The sequence below is a fragment of the Puma concolor genome, chromosome A2, assembly GCF_028749965.1.
Source record: "Puma concolor isolate L17-30 chromosome A2, mPumCon1.1.hap2, whole genome shotgun sequence".
NCBI classification, from domain to species: domain Eukaryota; kingdom Metazoa; phylum Chordata; class Mammalia; order Carnivora; family Felidae; genus Puma; species Puma concolor.
In genome coordinates, this window is record NC_141668.1 from 48,114,394 (window position 1) to 48,130,750 (window position 16,357).

General features: G+C 49.1%; 1 protein-coding gene across 10 annotated transcripts in view; it reads left to right on the forward strand.

Annotated features, from left to right (window-relative positions):
* NOD1 (nucleotide binding oligomerization domain containing 1) overlaps window positions 1-16,357 on the forward strand; it is a 93,715-nt gene that overhangs the window by 48,593 nt on the left and 28,765 nt on the right. For 8 of the 10 annotated variants that reach the window (XM_086693355.1, XM_086693379.1, XM_086693383.1 and 5 more), the window contains 5 exons: window positions 3,182-3,278; window positions 5,601-5,912; window positions 6,820-6,994; window positions 10,614-12,438; window positions 15,133-15,216. In XM_086693355.1, coding sequence (XP_086549481.1) covers window positions 5,712-5,912; window positions 6,820-6,994; window positions 10,614-12,438; window positions 15,133-15,216 — 2,285 coding nt within the window. In that variant the 5' untranslated portion in view covers window positions 3,182-3,278; window positions 5,601-5,711. The other 2 variants (XM_086693390.1, XM_086693375.1) reach the window with 2 other exon arrangements.

Consider the following 16,357-nt stretch of genomic DNA (forward strand, 5'->3'; position numbering starts at 1 on the left):
ACTTCCTTTCTGAGCTGGCAGAACTATCAGTGACCTCACTTTTTTAACTACCTGCCTCACTGACTTTCTGCGAAACTAAGCTGAAAAGCCAATTCAGTCATTCCTGGCATCGGTATTTAAAATGGAACAGGGCGGGGCGCCTGGGTGGCGCAGTCGGTTAAGCGTCCGGCTTCAGCCAGGTCACGATCTCGCGGTCCGTGAGTTTGAGCCCGGTGTCAGGCTCTGGGCTGATGGCTCAGAGCCTGGAGCCTGTTTCCGATTCTGTGACTCCCTCTCTCTCTGCCCCTCCCCCGTTCATGCTCTGTCTCTCTCTGTCCCAAAAATAAATAAACGTTGAAAGAAAAAAAAAAATTAAAAAAAAAAAATAAATAAATAAAATGGAACAGGGAGGGGCGCCCGGGTGGCTCAGTCGGTTGAGCGTCCGACTTCGGCTCAGGTCATGATCTCACGGTCCGTGAGTTCGAGCCCCGCGTCGGGCTCTGTGCTGGCAGCTCAGAGCCTGGAGCCTGCCTCGGATTCTGTGTCTCCCTCTCTCTCTGCCCCTCCCCGACTCATGCTCTGTCTCTCTCTGTCTCAGAAATAAATAAACATTAAAAAAATTTTTTTGAAAAAATAAAAAAATAAAAATAAAATGGAACAGGGACAGGGAGGAGCTCTGATGTCTTCCTACGCCAGCATCCAGTGCTTCCTCTACAGCTGTGCCAACACAGCAGCCCCTGGCCACATGTAGTTGGCGAACACTTGATGTGTGGCTGGTCCAAACCGAGAAGTGGTCTAAGTATAAAATGCACACTGGGTTTCAGAGTCTTAGTATGGAAAAAAAAATGAATGTAAGATATTTCCTTAATTCTATATTGATTACATATTGCAATAATATATTTAATACATTGGGTTAAATAAAACATTAAAATTGATTCCTTTTGACATTCATTAATGTGGCTACTAGGAAATCTTAGATTGCACATGTGGCTTGCGTTTCATTTCTAGTCAACCATCTGCTGTATAGTCTTACAGAATGTCTCTCTCCTGTCTCTACCTCTTTTTTCCTTTGAATGCCTGCCTTTCACCAATACTTGCTTTGTTTTCTTCAGAGAAGCTTCCCTGAGCCATTTATTTATTTATTATTCATTCATTCATTCATTCATTCATTCATTCATTTATTTTGAGGCTCTGCAGACTTTATATTTAGCTTAGAAGATCAAATTCCAAGATGGGACCTGGGCACAGATTTCCAATAAGGAGCCTAAGGTGGTGGATGGACCCTGGCATTCTGTTACCTGGGAACTAAACCTCTCTGAGGGCAGATCAGAAAGCCAGGAAGAAGAGGAGTGGGTGGGGGTGCCATCTAAACCCTTCAGCTCCCAAGAGGCTCCCTCCCCACCAATAGGCTCTACCCCCGCTTGCCTTTGTCACAAGAGATGGCTTTAGGTGGTAGACTGGCCCTTCCCTGACCTTTTCTGCTTCGTTCCTCTGCTTCATCTTCCTCTTTTATTCTGCCATGGGTCTGTCTAGTTTTTCCAGCCACCTCCATTGGCTTCATGTTTTCTATGGTTGTTCCTTGGACATGCCTCACCAGGATCTCCACCTTCTGTCTTCTTGGCTCTGCACCACTGCCCGGGAGAGCCCCACCCATCAGAGCAGGCCCAGCTCACCAAACCTGACCCTGGCCAACCTTGGTCTTCTGTTTGCCTGGAAGTGACAACTAGACTGGCCTCATTAGCCAGACCCACCTTTTACCAGGCGAAGATAGTAATGGATCCCCTGTTGGGGCCAGGAGATCCCTGACTCTGCTTGGTATTCCAGATGCCTGTGAACTGAATTTCTCTATCGCGTCCTATGGTATATATTTCGTCTACCCTTGGATTCTGTATACCTGGGCAGGTTCAGCTTTCTTTACTGTAAGTTCCTGCTGAATTGAGCTCATTCTGCAAATCTGATTAAATCTCAAACCAGGGCTTTGGAAATTATAGTACAATAGCCCCCTTGCCAGCTGGCTGGCACATAATTTGTTGCTTTGCCTAAGTGGCTCTAAATCAGGAGACTGAAGTTTCTGCCTTTGATGGTAAGCAGTAGAAATGTCTGTGGGGCTATTATGGGGCAGGCTGAGGGGAGAGATCATTGGTTTTGTGGGAATCGCAGGCTCAGAAGAGGCTAGAGCCATGAGTAAAACTGGACCCTCATTGCAGATGGATGCAGATTAGGTTTGAACAGATGAGAGGTAACACCCATCTCAAGCCGCCTTCGGCAGGAGTGGTGGCCGGCAAAATACAGCATCGTGAAGTGGGCAGTTCTCTTTCCAGTTCTCTCAGATTTAGGATTATCACCAAAGGGGGAAAAAAAAGGCTCAGTTTGTCCTACTGTGTCTTTAATGGCCTCAAATGTTTCTAAGAGCACACAGGCCTCAGGCCTCAGACTTCAGATCTCCCCAGGCAGCACCGTTGAGCTGGAATCCAACAGCATGGTTTTATTTCTGATGGATTTATTTTTGTGTAACTTTCTATTTATTGAAAGTGTTAGTTTTCACTTACAATGGCAGTACAAAATTTCCTTTAAAATGAATCTGTTATGGAAACTAATTTGACAATAAATTTCATATAATAAAAATAAAATAAAATAAAATAAAATGAATCTGAATGTTGGGGCTCCTGGGTGGCTTAGTGTTCTCAGCTCAGGTCTCGATCTCAGGGTCATGAGTACAAGCCCCGCATTGGGCTCTGTGCGGGGTGGAAAGCCTACTTAAAAAATAAAAAAATTAATCTGGGTTTCGAAATAGTTTATTTATGGGGATTAAGGAGTGCACTTGCTGTGATAAGCGCTGGGTGACAGGTGACGTATGGAAGTGCTGAATCAATCTATTCTACCCCTGAAACTACTATTACACTGTGTAGTAACTATACTAGAAGTGAAACAAAAAATAGAATAAAACAGTCAATTTAAAGCACAAAGTGAAGCAAATAAAGTACAGGTAGGACTCAATTATGGCCAAAAAAAAAAAAAAAAAAAGGTGAGTGTGTTGTCTGAATGACATGTAGAAAACATTGCCCTGAGGAAGACCCTCCAGGTGGTACCCAGCATCCTTGAGTTCTGGGTTCGAAACTATCTAGTCGTCAATTTCATTTGTTTGTTCGCCATTCATTGCAATAGTATTTTCAAGGAAAACTTTTTTTTTTTTATTTTGCAGGTTCCAGAAAGAAGTTGGAAATCGAAGATTTAAGGAGAGAATGTTGTTCTAAAATATTCTGACTTACTTCAAAGACTAAGGCCAGAAACTTAAAAAGGTATCGTTAACCCCTAATTTAAATTTAATATTATCACCTGGTGTCCCTTCAGGGAACCAGTTTTCCAAAGCTGTGGATCCTAAAATGGGGCATACAGTTGACCTCAGCGGAAAAGGCTGCATTAACATCTGAGAGGTGAGCGTGTTACTAGCACAACAGTAACTAACCAATCATTTCCATCCCTGAAAGGTTTTGTTTTGGGTTTTTTTGGTAAAGATGTCTTGGCCTCCTGCTGCTTAGAATGTTCAAGTGTAGTCTGTCTTGCTCAGTCACTCAGGTTATAAAAGGAAAGTTATTGCGTGGGGTCCCATTGGGAAATCTCTGGAAGGCTTGCAATGTTGAGCAAATTGATAAGTAAAATAAGGAAAACTGGAAGTGTGTCAAAGACCAGGGGCCTCATGTGTGACTTGGGGGAAAAAGCTGAGAACCGCTGGGCTTGAATGTTAACGGACGTGGGCTCGTAAAACATGAATGATGCTGTGTTTACATGTCTGTCATTTGTGGCTGTGGCGGGGGGGAGGGCGGGCAGGGCACAACAAAAAGTTTAAAAACTGTCTGAAATCTGTGAGTTTTCCTACCTAGATGAGGGACTGAGTGGCCAGGTCGGGGCCTTTCTGCTTCTAAGATGATGACCCATTTTATATACACAAGGATGAGTGGAGCAGTGGCCACAGGATCTTAGGGAACAAGAAAGATAATCAGCGCAATTTGGGATAGCTCAAATTATGTTGTTTTTTTTTTTTTTTTTCAACGTTTATTTATTTTTGGGATAGAGAGAGACAGAGCATGAACGGGGGAGGGGCAGAGAGAGAGGGAGACACAGAATCGGAAACAGGCTCCAGGCTCTGAGCCATCAGCCCAGAGCCTGACACGGGGCTCGAACTCACGGACCGCGAGATCGTGACCTGGCTGAAGTCGGACGCTTAACCGACTGCGCCACCCAGGCGCCCCTCAAATTATGTTTTAAAGTTAGGTTTTTAAATTTTTTTTGAAGGTTTATTTATCTCATCTAGCTCAGGTGAACCCAAGTTAGTTTTTTTTTTTATTTTTATTTTTTTTATTTATTTTATTTATTAAAAAAAATTTTTTTTAATGTTTTATTTATTTTTGAGACAGAGAGAGACAGAGCATGAACGGGGGAGGGTCAGAGAGAGAGGGAGACACAGAATCTGAAGCAGGCTCCAGGCTCTGAGCTGTCAGCACAGAGCCCGACGCGGGGCTCGAACCCACGGACCGTGTGATCATGACCTGAGCCGAAGTCGGATGCTTAACCAACTGAGCCACCCAGGCGCCCCAGTTTTTTTTTTTTTTTTTAATTTTTAATGTTTGTTTATCTTTCTTTTGAGAGAGAGAGCATGTGCAGGGTAGGGGCAAAGAGAGAGGGAAACAAAATCCCAAGCAGGCTCCACACTGTCAGCACAGAGCCCAACACGGGGCTCAAACCCACAAACCGTGAGATCATGACCTGAGCCAAAGTCGGACGCTCAACTGACTGAGCCACCCAGGTGCCCCCCAAGTTAGTTTTTAATACTCACATAAAATGGCTTGGGTCCCTATTTCTACCCAGACAGAAGGTTCAGCAGGTGCACAAGGGTTTCAAGGGTTTCCAGGGAGATGGCCTTTCCTGGTCAGCTGCCACTTGAAGTCCATGTCACCTTCCTTCTTGCCCTCCCCCTGCCCCATTTCATTCCACACATGGCCATTGCTCCTCCTTCATTGCCTGAGGTGCTTGTATATGGCAGACTTTGCTGGAGGTATGAGGATAGCTAGTGCAGGGGTGCAGGAGGGCTACGGCACAACCCAGAATGGGCAGTAATGACCGAGACGTCACTGTGCCCAGGTTCTTGGAGGCTTCGCTACCACAGGAGACTTCATGCTGCCTGTCTCCCTCCTCAGTCCATTTTGCGCTCAGACCCTGCCCCCCACAACAACCCCTCCCACCCCATGGCTCCTTTGCTCCCAATTCTGGGTGCTCCCCTCTTGGGGTATGTGGAAACCTCCAGTCCCGGTTAACCTTTTTATGGAAAATAATATATCTTTCCATCCCTATTCCAGGCTAGGATTGAAGCACACTTTTGTTTTATTCAAAAGGAAATAAACAAGTTTTGCTGTATATTTGCTATATATTTCTGGTCAACCTCTCTAGGCATGTAACCCACAAGCGGAAGCCATTCAATTAAGATTTTTTTCTTTAATACATCTCGGATCACCATCTTAAGCAGGACTCCTCCTGCTTGAAGTAGAGAAATTCCAGGACCAAAGGGCAGGGAGGGATCTTTCCCATGGCTTTGGTTTCACTGGTGACTTCGTTGGTCTCTTCAGGGGCATCACGGAGAGAGAGGCGGGAGCCCTGGATCCTGATTGCCCTTCTGCCAGGCAGATACGTGTAGCCAAAGATGAATTTGGGCAAAGTAGCTGCTTGCTCCTTTAGCCATGGAAAAGCAGGGCCACGGTGAGATGGGAATCATTCCATCAGAGTCTCACTCCCATGTTAAGTTGTTGAAAATCAACCGGGAACTTCTGGTCACTCACATCCGCAACACCCAGTGTCTGGTGGACAACTTGCTGAAGAATGACTACTTCTCCTCTGAAGATGCGGAGATCGTCTGTGCCTGCCCCACACAGCCTGACAAGGTGCGGGTGACAGGGGCTGGTAGCCAGAAGGGGCTTCTCCCGCTGATCTGAGTGAGGACCTCTGGGAGTTTAGTACATTGGCGGAATTTCCCACTGGGGTCGTTGATAAAACAGAAACGCTGGGGTTATCAGCTGATTACACAATTGCACATTTTGCTTTTTGTGTGCGCATTGAGAGCAGACTCCTCTTACGTCTCTGCTCTCCTCGCTCTGTGTACTGCTTCCCAAACTGGTTGATTTCAATCCACTTTCGAGTAGGAGGAGAGAAAAAGAAAATGACCACCTCATCCCTTAGCAGTGATGTTCATTCAGTGCCTTTAGACTCCAGAGAGCTGCTCACTGCTGGGTAAGGCTCTGAGAATGGCCTTGCCTCTGATTTGGGAACAACTGTGTCCCAGGCTGGGTCCACAGTAAAGACTTTTCCATACGCCACTGGAGGAGGTCTTAACAGCCCTTAGTTTCATTTTAGCTTTGTGTCATCTCCTGAAAAAGAGAATTGCAAGACTGAACACTCTTTGGGTCAAGGAGTGACAGAACTTGTTTGTCACGTGATCCTGCCAGGCTCTGAGGAGACAGAGGGTTTCTGGGGGAAGCACAGTCACTGACTTACGTGATTTTTTCGTGCATTTTGAATAATACAAAAAGCCTTTTTTAGGGTGTAACTTCTATGGGGGTCTGTTAGCCCCTTGCTCTGTGGCCCAGCACCCACCTCATTATGCCCAAGAGGTAACTTTCTCCCTGCAACACTCACTCCTGGCTGACAATAGTGTTAGGTGAAGAGGGACAAGGAGACACAGGAAGAATCCTGGGGGTGGGCACACCTCTTGGGCCAGTCTGACCTTTTTACTTTTGGGTTCATGGAAGCCTCCTGGTTTCTTAGAGCTGTGTGGTCTAATTTCTTACTAAGGTTCGCAAAATTCTGGACCTGGTACAGAGCAAGGGCGAGGAAGTGTCCGAGTTCTTCCTCTACGTGCTCCAGCAACTTGCAGATGCTTACGTGGATCTCAGGCCTTGGCTGTTGGAGACTGGCTTCTCCCCCTCCGAGCTCATTCGGAGCAGAGTTGTCATCAACACTGACCCAGGTACGAGTCCTCCCCAGGGGGACTGCAGACACTAAGCAAGCAAGGCCCGGGGGTTTGGAAATGCTGCGGTGTGTGGGCCCAGCAGCGCATGAAAGCGTGGTCCACCACGGTCAGCCCTGGCCTCTACATCAGGCAGTAGGCCCAGTGTTGTGTTCCCTGTTGTCCAAGGGCAGCCTGGGGACTGTGACTGAACCGAGCACACATAGCTGGTCTGATCTGTATAGAGGCCTGTGCAATTGTGGGAACGGCCTCTCTTGTGACCTCTTGGTTACTTACTGTTCTGACATATATAGACAGTTTAATGGTTGCACAAATTCAAGAATGAATTTTTTTCCTCTTTAAAATCTTTCCAAAGATCTCCTCTTTAGTTAGTTAGGTTTATTCCTGGGTATCTTATTGTTTGGGGGTACAATTAATGGCAAATGGGATTGATTCCTTGATTTTTTTTTCCTGCTGCTTTGCTATTGGTGTATAGAAACGCAACAGATTTCTGCATGTTGGTTTTTTTTTATTATTATTTAAAAAAAAATTTTTTTTTTTAACGTTTATTTATTTTTGAGACAGGGAGAGACAGAGCATGAACGGGGGAGGGTCAGAGAGAGGGAGACACAGAATCTGAAACAGGCTCCAGGCTCTGAGCTGTCAGCACAGAGCCCGACGCGGGGCTCGAACTCACGGACCGCGAGATCATGACCTGAGCTGAAGTCGGCCGCTCAACCGACTGAGCCACCCAGGCGCCCCCATGTTGGTTTTTATATTCTGTGACTTTGCTGAATTCATGTATTCTAGCAATTTTTTTGGTGAGTCTTTTATGTTTGCTACATAGAGTTTCATGTTGCCTGCAAATAGTGAAAGTCTGACTTCTTCCTTGCCAATTTGGATGCCTTTTATTTCTTTTTGTTGTCTGATTGCTGAGGCTAAAACTTTCAGTACTATGTTAAATAGTAAGGGTGAGAGTGGACATCCTTATCTCAATCCTAACTGTAAGGGAAAGGCTCTCAGTTTTTCCCCATTGAGGATGATATTAGCAATGGGTCTTTCATATATGACCTTTACGTTTGGGGTACAATTAATGGCAACAATTAATGTTGAGGTATGTTCCATCCGTCCCTACTTTGTTGAGGGTTTTTATCAAGAATGGATGCTGTATTTTGTCAAATACTTCTTCTGCATCTACTGAGAGGATCGTATGGTTCTTATCCTTTCTTTTATTAATGTGGTGTATCACGTTGATTGATTTGTGAATATTGAACCAGCCCTGCAGCCCAGGAATAAATCCCACTTGATCATGGTGAATAATTCTTTTTTTTTTTTCTTAAAGTTTATTTGAGAGAGAGAGAGAGAGAGCACACAAGCAGGGGATGGGCAGAGAGAGATGAAGAAGGAGAGAGAGAATCCCAAGCAGGCTCCACACTGTCAGCGCAGAACCTGATGCGGGGCTCAAACTCATAAACTGTGAGATCATGACCTGAGCTGAAATCAAGAGTCAGACCCTTAACTGACTGAGCCACCCAGGTGCCCCAGTGAATAATTCTTTTAATGTATTGTCAAATTCAATTTGCTAGTATCTTGTCGAGAATTTTTGCATCCATGTTCATCAGGGATATGGGCCTATACTTCTCCTTTTTACTGGGGTCTTTGTCTAATTTTGGAATCAAGGCAATTCTGGCTTTGGAGAATGAGTTTGGAAGTTTTCCTTCTATTTCTATTTTTTTTGGAACAGTTCGAGAAGAATAGGTATTAACTCGTCTTCACATGGTCTGTAGGAAGACATCTGGCCCAGGATTCTTATTCACTGGGGGATTTATTCTAGGGAAATTATTCTTCTATCACCTCTAGTTGCCAATCCTTATTTCCAAAGCACAGTGGTCCTGCATTAGCTAATCCATTAGTCCAACAGGTATTAATGATGTACCCACTATAGGCAAAGGCATTGTGTTGGTGCCACGGGTTCCGTGTGGAGCAGATCAGACGTGGTTCTTGTTTTCAGGGAGCTCGGAGGCCAGTGAAGGAGCCCCGACGGTAATCACAAAAATGTGTATTTGCGCATGGTGATAAGGACAAGAGCAGTTCAAGCTGCAGTGAGCCCACATAATCGGGGCCATGGTCTGGTCTGGGAACCAGGGAGTCTTCTCTCCATGCCTGTGCTCTCTCTAGTTTGAGACACTTGTTGAAAATATCCTCACACCAGGGTCGCAGACTCTGATGTTTAAAGAACCTAGTTTGACCTTGAACACACACAAAAAAGGACAAAGTCCCAGACAATCAGGTGTGTGTTTAGGGGAAACCAGGCCAACCAGCAATGTCAGGGCCAACCTCTGGCAGATACCTGTGGCCATTGTTACCACTTAATGCTCCTTCCTGCTTCATTCTGTTTCCTTCCACAGGAGAAAAGAAAAATGTTCCTGCCTGTGAGGAATAATTCTTTCAAAAGATGTCTCCACTGGTTCCTTTAACCAGCTACTTTGGTCTTGCTTTTAAAGTATGAGTCACTCTGCAAAGCCAGACATGAAAGACGATATATTGCGTGATTCTGTTTATATGAAATGTCCAGATAAGGCAAACTAATAGAGACAGAAAGAAGACTGGTAGTTGCCTAGGGCCAGGGGCAGAGATTGGCTAGAAGTGGGCTTATGATGGAGATGTTTTAGAACTGGATTGTGGCAGTGTTTGCATAACTTTGCAAATTGAGTAAAAAATCGTTGAGTAGTATACAATGCCTATTGTAGAATATGTGAGTTTATAGTATGTAAGTTATGCCTTACGAAAGCTATAAAAAATATAATTCACAAATTTTAAGCAGGCAGCCAAGTTGGTCTAAGTTGATGGGAAAAAGTTATAGATGAATTTGGAAATGGGCATGTATGTCTCATTTTTGTACCTGAATTATAATTAAAATCCCAAAGTATTTTTAAAGTTTATTTATTTTGAGAGAAAGAGCTCTCCTGCATGAGTGGGGGAGGGGCAGAGAAAGAATCCCAAGCAGGCTCTGTGCCGCCAGCGTGGGGCCCGGTGCGGGGCTTGAACTCACGAACCGGGAGATCTTGACCTGAGCCCAACTGGGAAGCTTAACCCACTAACCACCTAGCCCCCCACCCACCAAAGTATCTGCAAGGCATTTATCGAACAGCCTCTTGTCTGGGGAAGGACCACCTCCCTCTCTGTGTAAGGCCCATCTCTAGCTCAGGTTTGCTTAAGTCCACACCCATGAGAGCATGTTACTGCCAGCTCCCCTGTGGGCAGGCGCTAAGTCAGTGACCCTCAGGTTGAATAAGGCTAGTTTTCATCTCAGTTTACTCCATTTTGGCGATTTGGCACAGCTCATTTATAATCGGGATTAATGTCAAATGTATTTTCTCACCAAAAGTGTTGGCATGTAGTTTTGTAAGACTACCGGTTGTTTTCAGAGCAGAGTGATAAGCAAAAGAATGGTCAAGGCAATCTCTGCCTCAACAATAGGAGTTTCAGGGGATGCCTGGCTGGCCCAGTCAAGGGGGACATATGGCTCTTGATCTCGGGGTTATGAGTTCGAGACTCATGTTGGGTGTAGAGATTACTTAAAGAGTTTCAATGGAACTGGCTGTCTTACCCCCCCCCCCCCCCCCCCCCCCCACTCCAGTGAGCAGGTACACCCAGAAGCTGCGACAGCAACTGGGCCTCGACTCCAAGTTCATCCTGTGCTACGCCCAGAAGGAGGAGCTGTTGCTGGAGGAGATGTACACGGACACCATCGTGGAGCTGGTGGGCTTCAGGAACGAGAGCCTGGGCCTGCTGGGCAGCCTGGCCTGCCTGCTGGACCACTCCACCGGCGTCCTCAGCGAGCAGGGCGAGACCATCTTCATCTTCGGGGACGCCGGCGTGGGCAAGTCCATGCTGCTTCAGCGGCTGCAGGGCCTGTGGGCCGCGGGGCTGCTGGACGCCGAGTTCAAGTTCTTCTTCCACTTCCGCTGCCGCGTGTTCAGCTGCTTCAAGGAGGACGACGCGCTGTGCCTGCAGGACCTGCTCTTTAAGCATTACTGCTACCCGGAGCAGGACCCGGATGAGGTGTTCGCCTTCCTGCTGCGCTTCCCCCACACGGCCCTCTTCACCTTCGACGGCCTGGACGAGCTGCACTCGGACTTCGACCTGAGCAGCGTGCCTGACACCTCCTCCCCCTGGGAGCCCGCCCACCCCCTGGCCCTGCTGGCCAACCTGCTCAGCGGGAAGCTGCTCAAGGGCGCTGCCAAGCTGCTCACGGCCCGCACGGGCATCGAGATCCCGCGCCAGCTCCTCCGCAAGAAGGTGTTTCTGCGGGGCTTCTCGCCCAGCCACCTGCGGGCCTACACCCAGAGGGTGTTCCCCGAGCCCGCCGTGCGGGACCGCCTGCTGGCCCACCTGGAGGCCAACCCCAACCTCTGCAGCCTGTGCGCTGTGCCCCTCTTCTGCTGGATCGTCTTCCGCTGTTTCCAGCACTTCCACAGTGTTGCGGACATCTCCACGCAGCTGCCTGACTGCATGGTGACCCTGACCGACGTCTTCCTGCTGATCACCGAGGTCCACCTGAACAGGACGCAGCCCACCAGCCTGGTCCAGCGGAACACGCGCAGCCGGACGGAGACCTTCCGCGCCGGCGGCGCCGCCTTGCGCTCGCTGGGGCGGGTGGCCCACCAGGGCATGGAGAAGAACCTCTTTGTCTTTGGCCAGGAGGATGTGCGGGCCGCCGAGGTGCAGGACGGAGAGCTGCAGCTGGGCTTCCTGCGGGCCGTGCCAGAGCAGGGCCTCGGGGGTGACCAGCAGGCCTATGAGTTTTTCCACGTCACCCTCCAGGCCTTCTTTACCGCCTTCTTTCTCGTGGCGGACGACAAGGTAGGCACGCAGCAGCTGCTCAGGTTCTTCCGGGAGTGTGGGCTTCCTGGAGAGGCGGCCGTGGAGTCCTGCTACCCCTCCTTTCTCCCTATGCGGTGTCTGAGGGGCCCCGGCCTGGCCGGGGAGGACCTCTTCAAGAACAAGGATCACTTCCAGTTCACCAACCTCTTCCTGTGCGGGCTGTTGTCCAAGGCCAAGCAGAAACTCCTGCGGCACCTGGTGCCCGCGGCGGTCCTGCGGAGAAAGCGCAAGGCCCTGTGGGCGCACCTGTTTGCCAGCCTGCGGGCCCACCTGAAGAGCCTGCCCCGGCTCCAGTACGAGGGCTACAACCAGGTGCAGGCCATGCCCACCTTCATCTGGATGCTGCGCTGCATCTACGAGACACAGAGCGAGAAGGTGGGGCGGCTGGCGGCCAAGGGCATCTGTGCGAACTACCTCAAGCTGACCTACTGCAATGCCTGCTCGGCCGACTGCAGCGCCCTCTCGTTTGTCCTGCACCACCTCCGCAAGCGGCTCGCCCTGGACCTGGACAACAACAACCTCAATGACTACGGCGTGCGGGAGCTGCAGCCCTGCTTCAGCCGCCTCACGGTCATCAGGTGAGGCTGCCAGGCACAGGGAGCAGCCGGGGGGGGGGGGGGGGGGGGTGGGCCGGGGCGGGCCGAGCTTGGGGAAACACCAGGAGGAGCCTCCTGGGGTAGCAGCTCCTGAATTACCCTGGCACTCGTGACCCCTGGTGTTGGGGGCACCCGAGCCTATTCTATCTCACAGTGGCAGACAGCTGGGAGAGAAGCCTCCGCAGCGGGCAGAACTGGGTCGGCCCCGGCTGGGCATCGAGTGAGTTGCTTAACCTCTCTGAGCCCTCATCTGGAAGAAGGAGACGCTGGTATCCTAGCAATTACAGTAATAACAACTGGCGTTTATTGAGAAAGGGTGAAGTGCATTGCAAACTTTATCTGATTTAATCCTCTTAGCAACCCTCTAAGGTGGTAGGGACTCTTACCTTCATTTTGGCAAACGAGGGTGTGGAGGCACAGAGATGTTCTCAAGGTCACACAGCAGGGCCATGGTAGAGGCAAAATCCTAAAGAATGAATCTTTTGAGATTCATGGGAGGCTCAAAGATAGCCAGTGAGGGGTTTCTGGCACGTGGGTGCTTTTGGGATTGCATAAAAAGCAGACTGTGTGCTCACTGGCCTCTGTTACTTTCCACGATCAAAGCCAGCTGCCCTGAGCTGCCAGGGATCTTAGTACAGAATGCTCACTTTCGAGTGGTTTCCTGTTTGATGGTTTAGAGGAAGGAGGCCAGTCTGCTTTCTCCTGTTAGCATTTCCTGTATAAAAGACAGCCTGTAAATCTCTCTGACGGTATCAGTTCTCCATAACTTGGCTCATGCATTTCTGATGGGGAGAGGGGATTTGGAACTGGTTCTGGATACCTGTTACACCAATGCTAGAGTGTACTTTATGTGGGGGCAGTGAGATGCAAGGAGCCCAGGTCTGTGCTCTCCACCTGGGGCACTCTCACACACCGTGGCCTCCCTGTGCTCATCTCCTAAGATGGAGTGCTCCAAGGTGGTGCTCCTGCCCCAAGTAGCTATCTTTGGAGCCCAGGCTGTCTTCAGCCTTACAGTGGCCTTGCTGCCCTACCTGATTTCCACCTCTTGGCCCAATATGGCTGCTTAGTTCCAGCCATTCTGTTGACGTTCCAGCCTCCAGGAAGAAGAAGGGGCAAGCAAAGAAGGACATACCTCATTCTTTTGAGAACTTGTCAGCTATGGCTAATGAGACTTCTGCTTACATTTCATAGGGGCAAACTTAATCATGCGCCCAGTTCAAAAAATGGGGGATCCTATTTCTAAGAAAGCACAGATATTGGAAGTGACTAGCAGCCTCTGCCACCCTGGGATGGCCACGCAGTGTGTGTACACAGTGTGCCCCAGCACCAAGGTGGGCACCATGGGAGGAGGGGCCCTGAGTAGCTGACCTGATCATTTTGACGTGGCCTAAAAATCAAACGTGTTCAGCCTTTCATGTTAGAGAGGTTAGCTTGCTGGCACAGTTTGTTCCAGGGTTTGTGTTTGTAAATAAAGTTTTATTGGAACATAGCCACACCCATATGTTTACATATCAGCTGCTTCACACTATAAAAACATTTTTTTTTTTACTGTTTATTCAGTTTTGAGAGAGCGCGCGAGCAGAAGTGGGGGAGGGGCAGAGAGAGAGGGAGACACAGAATCGGAAGCAGGCTCCAGGCTCTGAGCTGTCAGCACAGAGCCCCATGCGGGGCTCGAACTCACAAACCATGAGTTCATGACCTGAGCTGAAGTCGGGCGCTTAACTGACTGAGCCACCCAGGCGCCCGACAGTTGCTTCATACTATGGAGCCAAATAATTGCAATAGAGACCACATGGTCCTCAGAGCCTCACATATTTGCTCTGTGGCCTTTTACAGAAAAAGTTTGCTGACCCTTGGATTACTGTCTCACCCACCCCTGCTCCCTCACTCTCCTCCATCCCTGAGCCTCCCTCTGTCCCTCAGCCTCATGTAGATGATGGGGTGAAGGATTGAGAAAATCAGGGTAGTTTGTTACACAGATTACTTGGTAGTAAAAAAAAAAAAAAAAAAATTCACATATTAGCTACATCAAAATATCCTGTTAGTACAGGGACCGTGCAGAACAGTTCCCGTGAATGGCCGGCCCTTGTGCAGGAGAGATCCATCATCCCGAAGGCTCTCTTTTCCTGCCCCCATCTGTAAATGTGACCTCCAGATGGGGAGGCTGTTGGCGCTGCGGGTGAGACAGTTCTCGTGGGGACTGTCCAGCCTTTCGCAGGACACCTGATAGCTCTGGCCCCCCCTTGCCAGGTGGCAGGGCCTTCCCTCCCCGAGCCTTGCCATCACTACAAGCCGCTTCACACGTTTCCAAATCCACAGCCCCTGCTGTGTTGTGAGAGCCACAGAGAAGGCCTGACCGACATGTAGGCCACCCGCAAATGCAGGCTGTCAGAGGTGACCGGCCTCACATGTCCTTTATGTGTCTCTCGTAGCCCTCATGTCGAGTCAGGGCTCTGCTGTAGTCTTGCTGACAGGCCAGTTCCACGTGGGTCTGTTGGCCCCACGACGCCCAGATCCTTTAGGAGCTCTGTGGCTGACTGCCATGGCCACTGTCTCAGGGGAGCGTTTATAGCTGGGAAAACTCCAGGACCTACAGGCTTCTGGATCTTGTGGCCTTCATACTCCTCCATAGTGAGCAGCTGCCGTGATTCAACTTCCTTTGCTGTTTTGTTTCAGACTCAGCGTAAACCAGATCACTGACAGTGGAGTAAAGGTGTTATGTGAAGAGCTGACCAAATACAAAATTCTGACGTTTTTAGGGTACGTATTCCTCAACAGCACCAGATCAGTTGTGTAGTAATAATACAGAGGAGCAGGAAACTGCCGTTCGTGCGAGTCACTGGAGGGTTGGAATGATGGCCGAGCCACCAGAAAGAGCCCTGGACAGGGGGCCAGGAGTCTTGGGTTCTGCTCTTGGCTCGGCCAGCAGCCCACTCTTTGAGCAAGCCCAGAAGTGTCTTTCACTTGTCTCTTGAGATGCTAATCCAGGCCAGTATTTTACAAGCGGTGACTGGGGGTTGCTGAGGGAGTGGCTAGGGCTGCCTTTTATAAATGCCAGATGCTGTTTACGTATTAGATTGTGGATCCACAGTCCCTCATCCAGAGCCCTGAGCGAAAGACACAAATCCGGAGTCAGTGTATGTGCCGTGTAAAAGTGATATGGCCAGTGAGGTCGAGGGCATTACCCGGGTTTCAAGTAATTGAATCTACCTGCAGCAAAACGTATGAATATTCAGAGCAGTTGGGATAAAGCCCACAAAAGGCTCCACATCAGTCGCCAAACTGCTGAGCACTTGAAACCTGTCTGTTTACCACTTTCCGCTTTTTTCTGCCTTCTTGTTGAATTGGTACGAGGCGGTAAAATGACTAACAGGGAGACGGGAGCTTCCAACACTCACTGTCCCTCAAGCTGCTGCTTGTGACCCTAATCGAAAAATACCCATCACTTGCTGCTTGACTGGTCGCACATAATCATCCTAATGACCCCGTGGGGGCACGGTGATTCTTCCTCCTCATCGCAGAGGCAGAAGCAGAGGCTGGGAAAGTGGCGGAGCTGGCTCTGCACCCGGCCTTCGAGACCCCCGAGCCCCAAACTGCTCTCTGTGTGCCCCTCCTCTCTCCTTTCAGCCCAGACTTCAGGTATCGGCAGCCAGCACATACCCACTTAAAAATGTCCCGTGGGGACGCGAGAATAAAAGGGACAGACAGCGCAAGGAACATGATGATACTGTGAGAGCATCGTCTGGTGACCAATGGTGGCCACGCTTGTAGTGAACATAGCATAACTCGTAGACCTGTGGATTCACTATGTTGTACACCTGAAAGTAATGCAACACTGTGTCAACTGTACCAAGAAAAAAAAAAAAAAACCCAAAAAGCCGACGCCGGGGGTCCCAAAGTC